Source organism: Pogoniulus pusillus, chromosome 14, assembly GCF_015220805.1.
Source record: "Pogoniulus pusillus isolate bPogPus1 chromosome 14, bPogPus1.pri, whole genome shotgun sequence".
Lineage (NCBI taxonomy): Eukaryota > Metazoa > Chordata > Aves > Piciformes > Lybiidae > Pogoniulus > Pogoniulus pusillus.
The window spans coordinates 3,055,302-3,074,551 of record NC_087277.1 but is presented as its reverse complement, the minus strand read 5'-3'; the positions used below and the strand labels follow the sequence as shown (position 1 = coordinate 3,074,551).

Genomic DNA, 19,250 nt, shown 5'->3' with positions numbered 1-19,250 from the left:
AGTGATACTTGAATCTGTCCTGCTCTTGACCCCAGAGGCCAGAAGGGAGCAGAGGGGATACACAGCACTTTAACTGGTGCCTGTTCCCCACCAGGTGGCTTTCGCTCCTCCACTGCTAGAAGATGGTGTTTCATGTGATACAGTCACTACGGAGTGTCTTGACAGATCCAGCATTTCAGTCCGTGCTCCAGCGATGTAGATCTGCCTCGGCTCCCAGCAGGAACAGCTACAGAAGCTGAGGCAAACGCAGCACCAGCTTACAGGGCGTTTGACAACGGAGTGTTTCACTTCTACTGCAGAAGCCCTTACAACTTGTGCTAATCTGTATTGAAAATTTGACAGGATCTGAAAGAGCTCAAGCATGATTGAACTGACTAGTTTATGACTGAAAAAGAAGGGGAAGGCCTGACTTTTAGCCTCTGAGTTAAGAAATACTTAAAGATTCTTGCTGGAAGTTCAGCAGGATCTCAGGCACATGTCTCTCAAGGAAAAGCACACTTATCTCTAGGCTGCAAAAAGATCTGGTCACTCACAGCTCATGGCTGAAAACCCTCCCAAGGCCTAAGCCAATGGCCCATCACTAAATGTGAAGAGCTGAAGCATCTCTCTTACACAATGGGTAGGATTTCAGAATTTTCCTCTCCCTGGGGAGAAGTGAATTTGTTCTTTTCCAAGAGCACCTGGTGTTAATTACTGGGCTGTAAGACACATTGGGCTGCATTCACCTGCTCTTGCTGCAGCTGCTCCTGCTGTTTTGTTGCTTCACTGAACAGTGAAATATTCACTAGGCAAGAGACAGGATATTCAGTTAAGATCTGCAAGCACAAAAAGATCTGACCTCTAAATGAATGGCGAAGCGTTGTGTATGTTGACTACATATGGAAGTTCCTCCCTTAGCACTCTTCTACTGTTCTGGTAGGTACCAAAGTCCTCCAAGGCAGTGTGATGCCTTCTCTAGACTTGTACTGCCTGCCCACCTACCACATGAGAAGTTTTCATTTCACCAAGTCCACGCAGTAGACTCCCACTCTTCCAGCTTCCACACTGCAGCTGAATAAGACTTTCATCTGTGACTAAAGCACACATTCATGTCCTTTAGACTTCACCTTCTTTAACATAGCCCTTTAGATAAAGCTTTGTACACCAGACAGCCAACATAGCCATAAACTGACACTGCAGTCTTGCTTCCTCTGCTATTGAGAACTCCAGTGCAGGATGCTCTGCAAACTCTCAACCTGTGTTTCCAGCCCTAATTTAAAACAAACTCAAAAAGCACACCCTGAGGGCCCCTAGGGAAGGACATAAGACTCCTGCTGAGTTCAAGACTTTTAATCTCAGGAATTTTGTAAGCCCCATTTTTATGTATCATAGAATTACAGGTTAGGGCCTGAAAGGGACCTCAAAAGCTCATCCAGTCCAATCCCCTGCTGGAGCAGGACCACCTATAGTAGATCACATAGGCAGGTTTTGAATATCTCCAGAGAGGGAGTCTCCACAACTCCCCTGGGCAGCCTGTTTCAGGGTTCTGTCACACTCACAGGGAAAAAATTCCTTCTCATGTTTCCATCAAACTTCCTATGCCTCATCTTCCCCCCACCGCCCCTTGTCCTGCACAGAGCCTGGCTCCATCCTCTTGGCACTCACCCTTACATACTTATAACCATGAATGAGGTCACCTCTCAGTCTCCTCCTCTCCAAGCTCAAGAGCCCCAGATGCCTCAGCTTCTCCTTGTAAGAGAGATGTTCTATTCCTTTCATCATCTTTGTGGCTCTGCACCGGACTCTCTCAAGCAGTCCTATGTCCTTCTTGAACTGGAGACCTATACAGTGGGAACTATGTAGTGTTGCAGTATGGATGTATGTATAAAACAGTATGTATTATTATTTTAACAACATGAGCAAAGAAAATACTATCCCTGATTTATATTTATAAGGAGGTAAAAGAGTATTATTATGAAACAAGTGTCCCAGGAAAAACACAAGAGAGTTCTGGACCCTGATTCATAAAGCATCCTGTCTAAGAAGCCTACTCTAGGACCTTAGTATCTTATTTTAGAAGGACTTTCTCTCTGGTGGGGTGTACTTCTCTGCTGAGCATTGAAACAGAGTTGGTAGAGACTGTAGTCTAGCAGACCCATGCTTGATGGATGGAATTCTGGGGTAACTGATTGAATCTTTCAGACACCAGGCAGCAGTGTTCTGTGTCTGACTCCTGAGGACAGGTTCAGCAGTAAGGAAATGCTGCCTGTATGTATGCATGCACACGTTAAGAGACAGCATTCAAATGAGGGTTAGCAGGTAAAGAAAATGACACCTGGGAGAGGTGCTTGGTGTAGAGCAGTGGTCTGAAGCTGTTGATACTCTGGTAGTATCTACACCTAACATTTGCATGTATTTGGAGAGACACTGATCCACTGAATGTCTACAGTGAATAATTCCAGTAGGTGCACCTAGAAGGTGACACAGGAAAACAGATGGTACTTACCACTGTGAGAATTTAGGTGCATCTCCAGAGCTCTTGCATTAGAAAAGCTTTTGGTGCACTGTGGAAAGGGGCAGACACTGGATATATGCTGAGCACTATCTTCATTCTCCTCTGACAGCTGGGGCCCCTCTCTTTGCCTCCCACTGCAGTAATACATGAGATGGGCTTGCAGGTTGCGCTCGCTCCGATACCAAATGCCACAGGACTTGCAAGGGAATATGTCCTCTGCAAGCAAATAGAACCAGGTGCAGGTTAGCCATGGTGCACTCGGTGCCAACCAATTATCACAGCTGGATTAATTTTCCTCAATTCCCCATTAAACACATGCTTATTAAAAGGAAAACAAATTGAAAATAGAGCCATGGGCTTATTAAAATGCCACTTGCAGGTGAGAGATTGAACATGGGACACAGTCAAAAGGAGGTTTGAAAAATGGTCACTGAAAACCCAGAAGTTTTTATCAGGTAGTTACTGTAAAAGATGAATTAAATAAATAGTTTGCTGTGAATATGCACTATTAACTCAAGACCTAAGCTGTATTTCCAATACATCACTACTCAACAGATGATATCTTTCAGTTTGGACCTTTTTTTTTTTCCCTATGCCATTTCCAACATTGGACCTTGAAATTTTGGAATGCTAATTGCAGATCACCCTGAAGAATGTTTATCTTCAGAATGCTTATGCAGTTAATACAGTAAAGTCCCGTTCCTCAGATACTAGGATAGAATAGAATGGAATCAGCCAGGTTGGAAGAGATCCCCAAGATCATTCAGGCCAACCTAACACCCAGCCCTAGCCAGTCAACCAGACCATGGCACCAAGTGCCTCATCCAGGCTTTTCTTGAACACCTCCAGTGATGGCGACTCCACCACCTCCCTGGGCAGCCCATTCCAATGCCAATCACTCTCTCTGTGAAGAACTTCCTCCTAACATCCAGCCTATACTTCCCCTGGCACAACTTGAGACTGTGTCCCCTTGTTCTGTTGCTGGTTGTCTGGGAGAGGAGACCAACCCCCAGACTGCAGAAGCCAGACTTATTTATATCTAATTTCCTTGAGACCCTAGAGTGTTGAATGCAATATTATACCAAGCAGCCTTTTTGTTTCCTGTGTTCCTACTATTATTAACAGAAAAAGTTAAAATTTCTAGCACCTGGGGGTGCTGGTGGATGAGAAGCTCAGCATGAGCCAGCAGTGTGCACTTGCAGCCCAGAAAGCCAACCAGAGCCTGGGCTGCAGCAGGAGAAGTGTGGCCAGCAGGGCGAGGGAGGGGATTCTGGCCACCTGGGCACCGTGTTGGCTCCTGTTTGGGAGCAGCCGTGGGTCCAGGATGACTCCTTGTATCTGCTTTGGACAATTCTTGCCTCTTTTTGAGACTAAGAGAGGATGAAATGATGAGTGCAGCCAGATTGTGCCGGCTGATCTCAGGATCAGAGAGTAAAAGCAACTGCAGCCAACATCAAACCACATTTTGGTGAACATCAAAGCTCTCAGGGACTTCAGAACACAAAATCACCAGCAAGTGATTGTAACTAAGTTAACACAGAAGAATGGTTATAGCTGCTCTGAAAACACAGCCTGCAAAGCTGATTATCATTCCCAACTTATGTTTAGATTCAAATACTGATGTGTATAGGACAACTGCTCTGTTCCAATTCCTTTGAGTGAACCAAGTCAAAGACTCCAACCCACTGAAACAGATGAGTCTTTTATTTGGTAAATATCTACAAATGCAGCCAAAATTTACACTGCTCAGTTTGCTCCACTGACCACATGGCTAATGCTTGTCTATTTTTCTCCTCATGAATTTGGAAACCAAATATTTTCTCCACTGCCCTTTTCTGGTTTTACTGTTGTCACTGAACAGCTGTGCATGGATTTAAGACACAGACATTTAATGGAGCAGTTAGCACTCCAGTAGGCACCACTACTAAAACATTACTGATACAGCTTGAGTTATTTGCCATGTCCAGCTGACGTTCCAGCATTTGTTTTTCAGCTTCAAATAGTTTAAAATGTTGAATCACTGAGATTTCACAGAAGAAGAAAATCCAACAGCAGTAATAGGAAATTGTGATATGGGCAACACGTCCTGTTTGAATTCACCTGCCTGCATTCCAGCTCAGAATGGGACTTTATGATTATCCTAATGAATAAGACTTCCAAACATCTTTATTTGCTAGGGCTAGATGGCCTGGACAGTCTCTAACTCCAGTTATGCATGGGGAATATGTGATTCTCATTTCACAGTATCACAGTATCACAGTATCACCAGGGTTGGAAGAGACCTCACAGATCAAGTCCAACCCTTTACCACAGAGCTCAAGGCCAGACCATGGCACCAAGTGCCACGTCCAATCCTGCCTTGAACAGCTCCAGGGACGGCGACTCCACCACCTCCCCGGGCAGCCCATTCCAGTGCCCAATGACTCTCTCAGGGAAGAACTTTCTCCTCACCTCCAGCCTAAATCTCCCCTGGCACAGCCTGAGGCTGTGTCCTCTCGTTCTGGCGCTGGCCACCTGAGAGAAGAGAGCAACCTCCTCCTGGCTACAACCACCCCTCAGGTAGTTGTAGACAGCAATGAGGTCACCCCTGAGCCTCCTCTTCTCCAGGCTAACCAATCCCAGCTCCCTCAGCCTCTCCTCGTAGGGCTGTGCTCAAGGCCTCTCCCCAGCCTCATCGCCCTTCTCTGGACATGCTCAAGCATCTCAGTGTCCCTCCTAAACTGGGGGGCCCAGAACTGAACACAGTACTCAAGGTGTGGTCTAACCAGTGCAGAGTACAGGGGCAGAATGACCTCCCTGCTCCTGCTGACCACACCATTCCTGATGCAGGCCAGGGGATGCCATTGGCTCTCTTGGCCACCTGGGCACACTGCTGGCTCATGCAGAGGAAACACACTGAAGGAATTCTTCATGATGACAGAATGGAAACCTAGGGAGAACAATGTGTAGGAATGAGATCTGAAACTATTGTTCCTTGTGCTGGCTTCAGGCTGATTGGAATATTTTTATGAGAGAACATTTTAATGAGAGAAAATAATAGTGATGTCTGTATCACTCATAGATTCTGCTGAGAGATAGAAAAACAAGAAACAAACTGAGTCCCTCAGTGTGTCTCTGGCTGCTGCTGCAGCAACTATCTTTGCCTGAATCTGTGTAACCCAAACTAATCATTCTGCTTCTAACTCCTTATCTGGCAATCTCACCCTGTTTTGGAAGGCTAACAGGCCTAAAACATGTCCTGGCTTGCCTCACCCTTCTGCTGATGGGACAAGAAAGGGCAGGTGGAAAACAAAGGCTTGGTCCATTATGTCCACTGCAAAGTGATAAACAGGTACCCACAGATGTTTAAGTACTTGTAAGTGTCTTACCCAAATAAGGGTAAGCAAGCCCTGGGGTCACCTAATATGGTCAGTTTGGCAAATGCCTTTGATTGGTGAATATCTGTGCCCAAAGGAGCCTTTGCACTCGGACAAATAATACAAATTGAGCTAAGTTTCAAACAGTTGTGCTGCCTCTGCCTCATGGAACCTCTGCCTCACGGGGTGCTGCTCTACTCTAAGTTCTGCTCTACTCTAAGTTCTGCTTTGCTCAGACAATGTGCTCTGCCTCACTGCTCTTGACTTGGACAACATGTTCTGTTCTGCCTAGAGCTTCAGACCAGCTTAGTCCTGATGTTTTGGGCTAGAAATACCTGGAAACTTAAGTGCCTCAAGTTTCCCAGAAGAAGGCATTAAGCGCCCCATGACGTGGTGAGAAGTGCCACCGACATTGAGCTCTCTGCACATCTGCAAGAGATCCTGCCTGCACCTCTGCAAACCTCTGTGCCAAGAGGAACCAGGATCAGGTCAGAGAGGGTCTGCCTCTTTCCCAGCACCCTGCTGGAGCTTGGGAAGATCTAGAAGCCTCTCAATGCCTACCAAGATGCCGAACAGTTCCAACAGTGTTGCAAAGGAGCCAGGGACTACCTCAAAAATTACTGCTCCTCCACTCAGACTTTCCCTAGGGCTTTAGGCTGCCTATCTGTAAATGGGACAAAGACATATTGTGGCTAAACTTTTCCAGTTTTCTGATTCTTCTAAATGAATGAATTGCCCATAAATATCCTTGTGAAGATTTCTCCTGACCAAACTAGAACCCACATTTAACTCATTTGTACATAGCTCTGAGTGGGGTTTTTTGGAAATAAAGCAACTAAGTATTTTATACTTCCTGCCTTGTTAATTGCCACAACTAAATCAACCCCTCACCCCCCCCAAGATGTAAGACTTGTAAGACTGATATAAGGGTGGGGGTGGAACAGTATCACAGTATCACCAAGGTTGGAAGAGACCTCACAGACCATCAAGTCCAAGCCTTTACCACAGAGCTCAAGGCCAGACCATGGCACCAAGTGCCACGTCCAGTCCTGCCCTGAACAGCCCCAGGGACGGCGACTCCACCACCTCCCCGGGCAGCCCATTCCAGTGTCCAATGACTCTCTCAGGGAAGAACTTTCTCCTCACCTCCAGCCTAAATCTCCCCTGGCACAGCCTGAGGCTGTGTCCTCTTGTTCTGGTGCTGGCCACCTGAGAGAAGAGAGCAAACTCCTCCTGGCCACAGCCACCCTTCAGGTAGTTGTAGACAGCAATGAGGTCTCCCCTGAGCCTCCTCTTCTCCAGGCTAACCAATCCCAGCTCCCTCAGCCTCTCCTCATAGGGCTGTGCTCAAGACCTCTCACCAGCCTCGTAAGGAAGGAGGGGAGCTAGTTTGAAAGCCCTCCTGGGCAGTTCTATGGTTTGTGTTTTGTAGTGCTGTATTATTTTTAACTTGTATATATATTGTGTACATATGCTTGTAAAATTGCCTTGCTGTAAATATAGCTTCATTCCTTAACTTTCATCTGGCTGAGTTAGTCTGGTGAATTGTGATGGAGGGGGAAACTCTAAAAGCACCATGCTCCTCTAACGTGGTGGAAAATAGGTAGTGGCTAGCTGAAATGAATGCTTTAATTCTTCAAAGGCAAAACTTATTTTGTTAATGATGGATAGCTTCCAAAAATGTAAATGGATTGATTCAGGAAATTAAATATTCAAATTTAAGCTCAATCAGCCAAAGGTGACATATTGGAATTGTAACAGAATCAACCAGGTTGGAAGAGACCTCCAAGCTCATTCAGTCCAAGCCAGCACCCAGCCCTGGCCAATCAACCAGACCATGGCACTAAGTGCCTCATCCAGGCTTTGCTTGAACACCTCCAGGGATGGCGACTCCTCCACCTCTCTGCAGTAATGTGAAATGGAGTTGGAATTTGACCCATGGATTCCATTTAACAACAGAAACCCCTCAATTACCACAGCAGAAAGGCATGTGGGAGGAAGGGATTCCTATAATCTCTTATTTCCCTCTAATAGTTCCCCTACCAAAATTTGCATTTGACTTAAGGTGAATAAGAAACCCAGAACAATAAATTTCATTTTTTCTTCTTGACCTCCCCAGTGTTATCCAAATCCTAATTCCACAAATAATTTTGTGACCAAACATGAGCAATTTTCAACTACTTTGGGTGATCACAGAATCAACCAGGTTGGAAGAGACTTCCAAGATCATCCAGTCCAACTTAGCACCCATGCCTGGCCAATCAACTAGACCATAGCACTAAGTGCCTCATCCAGGCTTTGCTTGAACACCACTAGGGACAGCGACTCCACCCCCCCCGCCCCGGGCACCCCATTCCAATGCCAATCTCTCTCTCTCTGAAGAACTTCCTCCTAACAGAGAGTGTTTTTTTCCCAAGTAGATAGTGTCATGAAACATTAAAATATGCTCTTACAACACTTAATTTTTTCCAGAAACTCATTTTTTTTTTCCTCTGCCATCCAGCAAAAGAATGGTTCAGAAATGCCTCACTACAAATCATAGAATCAGAAAGGTTGGAAAAGACTACAACTACCTGAAGGGACATTGTAGCCAGGTGGGGGTTGGCCTCTTCTCCCAGGCAACCAGCAACAGAACAAGGGGACACAGTCTCAAGTTGTGCCAGGGCAGGTCTAGGCTGGATGTTAGGAGGAAGTTGTTGGCAGAGAGAGTGATTGGCATTGGAATGGGCTGCCCAGGGAGGTGGTGGAGTCGCTGTGCCTGGAGGTGTTGAAGCAAAGCCTGGCTGAGGCACCTAGTGCCATGGTCTAGTTGACTGGACAGGGCTGGGTGCTAGGTTGGACTGGCTGATCTTGGAGGTCTCTTCCAACCTGGTTGATTCTATGATTCTAAGACCTCTAAGATCATCTAGTCCAACCATCAACCCAACACCACCATGCCCACAAAACCATGTTCCAAAGTGCCATCTAGAGCTGTGTTCAGCACATTGCTGGACCTGTATTGAGCTCAAGCCTTTACTGAAGAAACTGAATTTCACCAGCTCAAGAACGAAACATGGAAACATCCCCACCTGGTCAGAGGCACAGCCAGAACCTGGGTGGAAAGTTCTGGACAGTGAGAATTGATACCTTAACAGCCTCCTAAAGTTAAAGCCACATAGGTTACTTTCAGCTGCTGTTAGATATATATATAGCCAGACCTGATGCACCATAAGCTTGGCCTCTTCCTAGCAGCAGAAGTTTCAATGACCAAAGTGGCTTTCCAGAGCCCTGCAAAAGGCACTACTGGCAGCAAAGGTAGCTCCAGAAATTTCATGCTGCAGCACTCCGACTCCTTTGCCAAAGCCCAGAGTTAGCTTCATGCAGATTTGTACAACAATGCAACCTCAGCCAATACAAGATCTCAGTGACTCTTAGCCCTTTAGGTGAGGTAATTCCCTCCCGGGTGGCTCTCTTGCAGCCGTTGGCTACACGCAGTGGTGTAACTGTGGTCACTTGGTCGTCCATGTATGGGTTTCTGACACCTTCTTTTGCAAAGGTCCTGTTCAGTGCTAATTGCTAGTTCTGTGAACAGCTATGCCAACCCCCAGAAGCCCCACTGCTGGGGTAAACATGAGCATGTTTAGTAAAAGGGCTTGAGATTGCTGCCAGCTCAATCTCTGAAAGAGGAGACTTGGAGGACTTGAACATTCTGAGGTTTAACTTTTAAAACAGGCTAACAATAAATGTGTAGCTATGAAGACTGCTTATCCAGAAAGCAATCAATTGCAAAAGGAAAAAGAATTAAATAAAGGAAACCATGGAGTAAAATGTTTTACCACAGCTATTTTAACTGTCTGGTGTGAGCCTGTGTGGTAGGTCAGGGACTTGCATGTGTGTCACACCTGGAATACTGATCATTAATTCACTGTATCTAATTACAATACTTAGAAGTACTAAACTTCATGGGAAGCATAGGGAAGTGCTCCAGCATGGGGTCTAAATGGACAGGCTTACAAAGTGCTGAGAGCTAAGGGTATGTGAGGCCAGGAGAAATTTAATTCAACCTAACTTGTCCCAGTTCAGGAACTGACTTATCATGTACTCATGTTCCTCCTCTCTAAGGACAGTACTTAATTACATGCTGTACTTTGTCCATGGTAGGGTCTGCCGATGTCCAGAGGACATAAAAAACATCCTTGGGCATCCCCATTGAGTGGAGATACTACAATAAATCAGCACTGCTATAAGGCATGATCTCTGCTGCATTTTGAAACAACTACTGAAGAGATATGTTCTTCCTTTCTACAGAGTATCTATCATGAATTATTACTAGAAGCTGCAGTTGTTTAAGCAGCAGGCATACCTGAGCAGCAGAGGCTGGACTCTGTGAGCCATCAGGCCTGATTTTAACAGTTTCTGGTCCTACAGACTCTGGGAGCAGATCACAGAACCTCCACACGAGGGCAGGTCAGATACTCTGAGTGAGGCTCTCGCACAGCTCAGCTCTTCCTCCTCCTTTCAGGTCTCTGAGTTCATCTGAGATGATGTGGGATTAAAAGCAAGCTTTGAGACCTAGGTTTTAAGTCGTGTGGTTTCTGTGGTCTTGAATTCACTATCAGCTGTATTATCTCCTCATATGTGCCTCAAGGTCCTGCTGCTTTAAAAAAATGCCAGAGAATAGTGCTCATCACTTACTGTTCACAATGGCTGTTGGCAAAATAGATGCCATTGCAGCTTGTTGGGGGAGCAACTGTATGGAGTCCAGCAGCCGTGCAGGATACATCCCTTCCGTGAGAGTCATCTGAGTAGCAGCTTGCAGCCTGGAGTCAAAATCTACAACAAAGGCAATCAGCTCCTCGCCCTCTGCGATGGCCTTGGTTGTGGTGCACCAAAGCTGCCCTCCTACAGGAAACATAAAAGTAGGAATATTTAACTGATGAGATTACAAAACTAAAAGCACCAGTGCCATAGCTTCACACTCCTTTTAACAATCTTGATGACTTGTTCAAGGTAAAGAGGCTACTGACCTTTACTTCTATTAATACAGGGATTGTCAATGTGGAAGCATAGCACTTTGGGGAGACTTTTCCTAACTATTTGCAGCCTGAATGATAAATTTCAGCATTCCATTTTGTCTTCTAAAAGGCCAGCATCATGAAAATCAAGACATAGGTGAAAATATTTTATGTGGCACTTTCCTCATTGTTGTTTTCCACACAAATTCCTGCCTATTTTTTTTCCTTTAACACCAAGTTTGTGTGATCCTGAACAGCGAGCTGCAGCACAACAAAAGCAAACAGCTGCAAGAAAATCAAGACACAGGTGAAAATACTTTGTGTGGCACTTTCCTCATTGCTGTTTTCCACCCAAATTCCTGCCTATTTTTTTTCCTTTAACACCAAGTTTGTGTGATTCTGAACAGCGAGCTGCAGCACAACAAAAGCAAACAGCTGCAAGAAAGTCAAGACACAGGTGAAAATACTTTGTGTGGCACTTTCCTCATTGCTGTTTTCCACCCAATTTCCTGCCTATATTTTTTTTCCTTTAACACCAAGTTTGTGTGATCCTGAACAGCGAGCTGCAGCACAACAAAAGCAAACAGCTGCAAGAAAATCAAGGCACAGGTGGAAATACTTTGTGTGGCACTTTCCTCATTGTTGTTTTCCACCCAAATTCCTGCCTATTTTTTTTCCTTTAACACCAAGTTTGTGTGATCCTGAACAGCGAGCTGCAGCACAACAAAAGCAAACAGCTGCAAGAAAATCAAGACATAGGTGAAAATATTTTATGTGGCACTTTCCTATTGTTGTTTTTCCACCCAAATTCCTGTCTATTTTTTTTCCTTTAACACCAAGTTTGTGTGATCCTGAACAGCGAGCTGCAGCACAACAAAAGCAAACAGCTGCAAGAAAATCAAGACACAGGTGAAAATACTTTGTGTGGCACTTTCCTCATTGCTGTTTTCCACCCAAATTCCTGCCTATTTTTTTTCCCTTAACACCAAGTTTGTGTGATCCTGAACAGCGAGCTGCAGCACAACAAAAGCAAACAGCTGCAAGAAAATCAAGGCACAGGTGAAAATACTTTGTGTGGCACTTTCCTCGTTGCTGTTTTCCACCCAAATTCCTGTCCATTTTTTTTCCCTTAACACCAAGTTTGTGTGATCCTGAACAGCGAGCTGCAGCACAACAAAAGCAAATAGCTGCATGAAAGCAATCAGATTTCCTCCTAGGGTGTTCTTCCCCTCCCTCAACGTTGCCACTCTCTTTCTCTGAGAAATCTTCCCTTATGTAATATTCTTTGGAACATGACTGCTTTATCTCTGCTTACACTGACTGAACTTCCTGAAAAGAAGATATGCCAAAGATCTGTTTCATAAAGGCTTATTCAAATAAAGGTTTGTTTAAAAGTTGGGGGGGGGGGGGGGGGGGGGGGGGAGGTGGAAGAACTTTCATCAGACAGCAAGATACACTCTAGGCTCTGTGCTGCAACTGTCACGTGCAGTGCATTAAAGAGAGAATTAACTATGCGAGTACATCTACTAATGTATTTGAATGTGATAGTGAATGCTCATTTATTTAACATGTTTAGACAGCCAAAGCACTTATATTGTGTTATCTACACTCTCAGGCCTAGATACATATCCAATACAGTTATGTCTGAAATAATGTTGCATACTTTGTATGTTCTAAAGCTTCCCTCCCCCCCCCCTCAGGTTTTGTATATATAGAAAAAAGCTATATGTTGTATTCATTAGGCAAGCAAAAACTGTACTCATTTTGATAAGTAATATTGCTGTGTTTATCTTTTGGCATAACTGCCTTTTCAACTGCACTTCATTTTTTTCCCCTCAAAGAGATTATAGTTTTAAAACAACTTGTTGCAAAAAAATCTGGGCGAGGAGATAACAACAGCGTATGATACGCCAGAGCTAAATGGAAGAATTAGGACATTGTTTTAGAGAAATCTTGGACAATTAATTAAACCACTGTATTAGCTTTCAAAGATGAGCAAACAAAACAGCATCACTTGACAATGTGTTTCGGCAGGCAAAGACAGCTCAGCTTCCAGACCTCAAAGTGGTGTGAAAGTTTCAAAGCAGAACAGTGTCTCTGCATTCACCCTTCTGGAATGCGGCAGCTGGAGGGGGCTCCAAAGTTTACAAACAATTGACCCTGATGGGACCAAAGCACACTGAGGTTTACCACCCTACAGCATTCAATGGCACAAACCTGAGTCATTTCCTCTAAAGGAAAGATGAAATGTGAAGATAGAATCATAGAATCAACCAGGTTGGAAGAGACCTCCAAGATCAGCCAGTCCAATCTGTCCCCCAGCCCTGTCCAGTCAACCAGGCCATGGCACCAAGTGCCTCATCCAGGCTTTTCTTGAACACCTCCAGGGATGGTGACTCCACCACCTCCCTGGGCAGCCCATTCCAATGCCAATCACTCTCTCTGGCAGGAACTTCCTCCTAACATCCAGCCTATATTTTCCCCGGCACAACTTGAGACTGTGTCCCCTTGTTCTGTTGCTGCTTGCCTGGGAGAAGAGACCAACCCCCACCTGGCCACAATGTCCCTTCAGGTAGTTGTAGACAGCAATGAGGTCACCCCTGAGCCTCCTCTTCTCCAGGCTAAATAGTGGCGTAAATGACTACAAAAGTACAAGCCTAATGCCCAAGTAGGAATTCCAACTTTTGAATCCCAGAATCACAGAAACATCCAGGCTAGAAAAGACTCTCAGGACCACCAAATCCAACCTAGAAACCTACTCTACAAGATTCACCTTAAACCATATCCCCAAGCAGGACATCCAAACCACCCTTAAACACATCCAGGGTTGGTGCTCCACCACTTCTCTGAGCACCTCATTCCAGCCCCTGACCACTCTCTCTGTGAAAAACTTTTTTCCTAATGTCCAATCTAAATCTTCTCAGTCTCAGCTTGAGGCCATTCCACCTTGTTCTGTCTCCAACAACCCATGAGAAGAGCCCAGCAGCAGCCCCTCCACAATGTCCCTTCAGGTAGCTGTAGACAGCAATGAGGCAGTCTGACTTGCTGCCTGCTATATATCAGGAGTAAATATACAGAAACTGTCAGAGTTAAACTGGTACAAAAGAGAGAACGAGGCTAAATTCCTGAAGTGTTCTTAATTAGTCTTGTAGATAAAAATACGTGATGCACATGCTGCAATCTGAAAACCTGAAACTGAGCACTCTTACTACAGACAGCACACAGCTCATTTTCTGGGAGGAAGGGGGCTTCCATTATTTGCACACACTTCTCTTCAGTTAGATACAGAAGGTATAATAATCAACCAACATACTTCAGTTGTCTTAATGCAGAGAGAGAACTCTTCCTCAGCTGTGTTATTTGTTTGATTTCTCATTAAAATAAAAATGAGTCACTGCAGAAGAACCAACTGAGACTTTCTCTATCCCAGCAAACATCTTGACATGTTGTGCCCTTGGGGAAAGGAGAAAAAAAGGAAAGTGTAGCTGATTACTGACTGGGTCTCCAGCTGCAATCAGTCTGGATCAGCTAAAAGGCTGACTCAGACTCCTGGTGTTAGAGCTCCTCAGGGTGTTGACTCATGTCCAGCAGCAGATTAAACTCGGACAGCTGAAGTGAGCAGTGACCTCGGCTGCCTGGTCCACCCAGCTCCTGGAGGCTGTCACACCTATGGCAGGCACAGCTGAGTGGGATGTGTGACAGCTTTGGAAACACAACCATCTCTAGCTTGGCTTGTTAACCGAAAACAGAACCACAGAAATTTAATCTGCTCCTGCATTTGAACACAAACCCTCAGCCCAGCAGGATTCAGACTGGAGAATGACATTTTTATGCTGTTTTCTTTCAGCCTACTCTATAGAAAATGAGGCATTTAAGCCATCATGACATGTATGCCCATGTTTTCTTCAGTAAGTTAAATCCCCAGATGAACTCCCAAATGATGCATTGTTCCAGCTACTGGAAATGCAACAACAGTCACCCATAAAGACAGGACAGAGTACAGACCGGTTCCCTTCTACGCTGTTTGCACAGGGTTAAGGCAATAGCTGCTGTTCTGAAAGATGCAATCAACTTTATTCCCCTTAATGCAGTGAATGCAAATATGCTGGCCTCCCTACACAGAGGGAAACAGAGGAGGAGAAGTCTTCTTCAGCCTTCTACAGCACAGTCAGGGAAATGGTGTGCACAGAACCTGCCAAAGGCTGCCATATCCAACAGGAATTTCCAATCATGACTATTACATGAAGTATCAACCTGTCTAGAAAGCTTTGTCAGGGATCAGGGCTTCCTTACAGGTGGTGGTTAGGAAAAAGGACAAAGGTTGCTTCCCACAAACATTTCTGCATGCCAAGACTGACATACACACGCTGATTCCTCCGGAGCACATCTCTTCATAAAGCTAAGGGCCGGTGCTCATGACAGATTTCTGCCAAGTACCAGTGGTGATGGAGAAGGAGACAGGAAAACATCTACTGGAACCTTTTGCACAGACATGAAGATTTCATAAGGAAACACCAAAGCTTACTCTTTGCATGAGATGAAGGTCTGAATAAGCTGGCTAACAATTTTTTAACCAACTGCTCTTTTTGCCAGAAAGAAGATTATGGGGGTGAAATGGTTCTATCAAAGCTTTACCAGGCCACGTTTCCCAGTCTTAAGACAGATGTAGTCATCAAAAGAAGAGAAAAGAACCTCCAGATAAACTCTAGCAGGGATGAGTGACAGTTCCTTCAGGAATGAAATCATGGTGATACTATTTGGTTAGAAGGCAAGACAATGGCAGACAAGAGATTCTGGGCCTCTTCTCTCCTGTAACAAGTTGGCTGCTCAGTCACTGATACTAAAAAGAGTCTTACTGGTTTTACAAGGTGGGTAAGAAAAGCCTTACTCTTGTTTTAGCACTGAATGGAAGTTTTTGAAATATCAGAAGGCTTTCTGCTATTGGAAAGCTGTGCTCTCTACAAGCCTAGTTCTGACTCTGCCAAATTGAAAGTAAGTCTCTAGAGCCTGCAATATATTGCTTTATACCTATGCATAAACCAAAGAAATGCAGGTGATATACAATACATACATGTCAAGAAGGAGAAGAGGGGAAAAAAATGCCTATAGGCACTACTTTATTTACTTGAACTCTCTTTGTAGTTCACATTGCAAAGCATTAGAAATGTTTGTTTAACCAAATAAAGTTGGGGAAGGTAAAGAATATTGTATTGTGCAAACAAAAGGAAGAAAATCACATTCCAATTGCACTGCCAGGAGTTGTTTATCAAGAGACATCAGGCACTGAGTAGCTGATACCTTCGGTTTGCACCAAATGGAAAGGTTATTTCAGGATTCACTTCTTTGTCTGCATCTTTCCTCACAAACATTTTTGCTGCTTGGAAAAAAAAAACAACAAAACCCAAACCCAAGACATTCCTTAAACAAACCAAACCAAACCCCCACCCTGCAACCCAGCTTTCTATGCAAAGGAAAAAGTAAGGCCCTGATGTCCCTGAAAAAACTGTGGACTTAGTGTTCTTTGCAATGTTTATGATCAAGATTCTTGTGCAAACAGATCTGGTTCCTAACAGGAAGCTTATAAATCATACTCATAATTGCTGTCAAAACTGCAGTGGAGTGTACTGCAAGTTTCGATAATAAAGAATGGAGTCACAGTTCAAACTTGATTACATTTTGGAAATTCATGCAGCTCTTACAAGAATCAGTGGTCTTAAATATCTTCTTCTCCTGCCAAATTTTTCACTTGCACTTTTTATTATTTATGAAATCAGTGTCTGCACAATGTCATGCAGACCTCTGCTGATAAACTCTAATTAAGATTAAGACAAGCCTTTTGGAAAGGATCCCATCATTAGCAAACATGATAAACACAAAAATACTCCCTACTTGTCAACCAGGAGCAATTCAGTAACCTAACAGTATTATCTGTTGCTAGGCTACAGAGCTGACAAAGCTTCAATTATATTGTATGGCCATACCTATAGAACCCTGTATAAGCAAAATGTATCTAATATGAAAGCATTTAACTTCATCCATGCTATCTGCAATTCATGGCTTCTCTTTCAGTGGCCAAAATCAGGTGAATAATTACATAGCATGCTGGAAAAAAAAAAATCTTAGCCATGTGTCACATTTGCACATTTTTTTCCTAATTTAGCTCTGTGATTGACAGACATTTGCTTTGGAAAAATAATAACATGCAAGCAATGGGATGCTGCAAACCACCAACACAAAACTGCATCTGGACTCATCAAGGAATAGGACCACACAGTAGAAAAATATGTATAGTAAATCAAACCAATTAATTCATATTTAGATGCAGTAATACTCTATCTTCTGTCTTCAGAGTGCTGTGGTGACAGAGTGCTAACACAAAATGCTAACACAAAACTTTATTTGATGTGAGGCAGACACGTAAAACACAAGAGAAACTTGCTTTCCTTGCTTTTAAACAGCTCTTTGAGTCTTCCTTCTGCATTTGGAATTCCTTTTCATAGAATCATGGAATCAAGCAGGTTGGAAGAGACTTCCGAGATCATCCAGTCCAACCTAGCACCCAGCCCTATCCAGTCAACCAGACCATGGCACTAAGTGCCTCGTCCAGGCTTTGCTTCAACATCTCCAGGGACGGCCACTCCACCACCTCCCTGGGCAGCTCATTCCAATGCCAATCATTCTCTCTGCCAACAACTTCGTCCTAATATCCAGCCTAGACCTCTCGTGGTACAACTTGAGACTGTGTCCCCTTGTTCTGTTGCTGCTTGCCTGGAAGCAGAAGAGCCCAACCCCACCTGGCTACAGCCTCCCTTCAGGTAGTTGTAGACAGCAGTGAGGTCAAAGCAACCTCTATTATTCCATTTGGAACCAGCAATCTGCTCTAAAGATTTAAAATCACAGCCATGGCCTTCTGCTTGTTCTTCATCCTCAGAACCCTACAACACTTGCAGGGAAAGCACAGACCCCAGTACACTGAGCCTTCTGATGGTGGTCTTATTTTCCCTACACTTAATTTTTGCAGACCTTAAAAGAGCGATCATTTGTGGTCTGTGGGTCACAGGCTGGGAAAAAAAAGTATGTATTTAAGGCCAGGCTCTCCTAGTAACTCCACTAGGAGAAAAGAGCTTCAAAATGCATGGATCCACAAAGTCTTCTGACGGATACCTCTGCTTTCAGGAGAAGTGATTTAAGAAAGCAAGTTGCTAAACCAAACAGTTCCATCGAGTACAGCTGTGTCATGGAAGGAAGTGTGGCTACTTTTCTACAGATGAAGAAGAGTAACAACATAAACACACATTCAAAGGCAATCCCAGCTTTCCTCTCTTCTCTGTTAGTTGTCACTGCTGAACCACTGAGTGTAATTTTTTGACCCAGAACTGGCAATTACCGTTCATACAAAATTAGGAAATCAATGGCAATTTCTATCAAAACCAATTTCCAGTGACAGTTAAGTCGCAAATACCCCTTCCACGTGGCAAAATTTGTGCTTACTGGATTTGATTGTGTCGCTGGGAGAACATAATAGCCCATTTCCTGTACATGCATCTTTTTGCAAGGAGGGTCAAAAGACTATCAGAATTTATTTAAACAACAGACTTGTTACTCACAGCATCTTCCAGGCACTGTCAACTGAATTAAGCCTTCCTCTTCCAAGGAAAGATTCCACTTTGTAAAAAAAATGATGCTTTTTACTAATGGTAATGGATGTTGGAGTTAATTTGTTATCTTCACACACACACACACTTTGTTGCACAGGTTAAGCAGTTAAGGAGACTTTGCACATCACTATAGGATGGGATCTTCATATTTGGGTTGCTCCTGCTTCTCCCCCCTGGGGCTGTGACGACTCAGCTAAATGAATGCTGTTTCAGTGTGGCAGAGTTCCTGGGAAGATCTCTGATTTTTTTGACATGAACAAAGTACATATATCTATATGTAGACACACTGCTTAATAAAAAAATTATAATGAATTCAAATCCAATACTGTTGAAATTTTTGACAGTAGAGTGGTACAAGGAACAGAACTTATAAATTATGTGTGCCCCTTCTTTGAAAAATGCTTTGGAGGTTTCTTTGTGCATTGGCAAATACAGTAGGAATATGAGGTATTGTGTGGATCCTCCTGCACAGCACCTGATAAAAGAATAAAGAGCTGTGACATCTTCTTAAAACAATAGAGGAATTAAAGAGAAACAATGGGCCAGCTGCTTCATTAATACAATCAAAAGAGAGCCCAGCACAGAGGAGTCCAGATAATTAAGCACTACTCTTTTAGACCTTTTCCTTTATATAATAAAATTGCTAAAAAAAATATTAACTACTTCCTAGTTGTGAGACAGATCTATGTACTTGTTTATTTAGGTTGATTAATGCCTTTTCAGTATTCTACAACATGCCAACTCATGG

At 43.9% G+C, this 19,250-nt stretch overlaps 1 protein-coding gene across 5 annotated transcripts in view; it reads right to left on the bottom strand.

The window, feature by feature from the left end:
* Positions 1-19,250, bottom strand: part of ZFPM2 (zinc finger protein, FOG family member 2) — a 402,942-nt gene that overhangs the window by 6,860 nt on the left and 376,832 nt on the right. For all 5 annotated transcript variants that reach the window (XM_064154128.1, XM_064154129.1, XM_064154132.1 and 2 more), the window contains 2 exons: positions 10,525-10,731; positions 2,486-2,710 (listed from right to left, as the gene is read on the bottom strand). In XM_064154128.1, the coding sequence (XP_064010198.1) occupies positions 2,486-2,710; positions 10,525-10,731 (432 nt within the window). The remainder of the gene's footprint in view (positions 1-2,485; positions 2,711-10,524; positions 10,732-19,250) is intronic.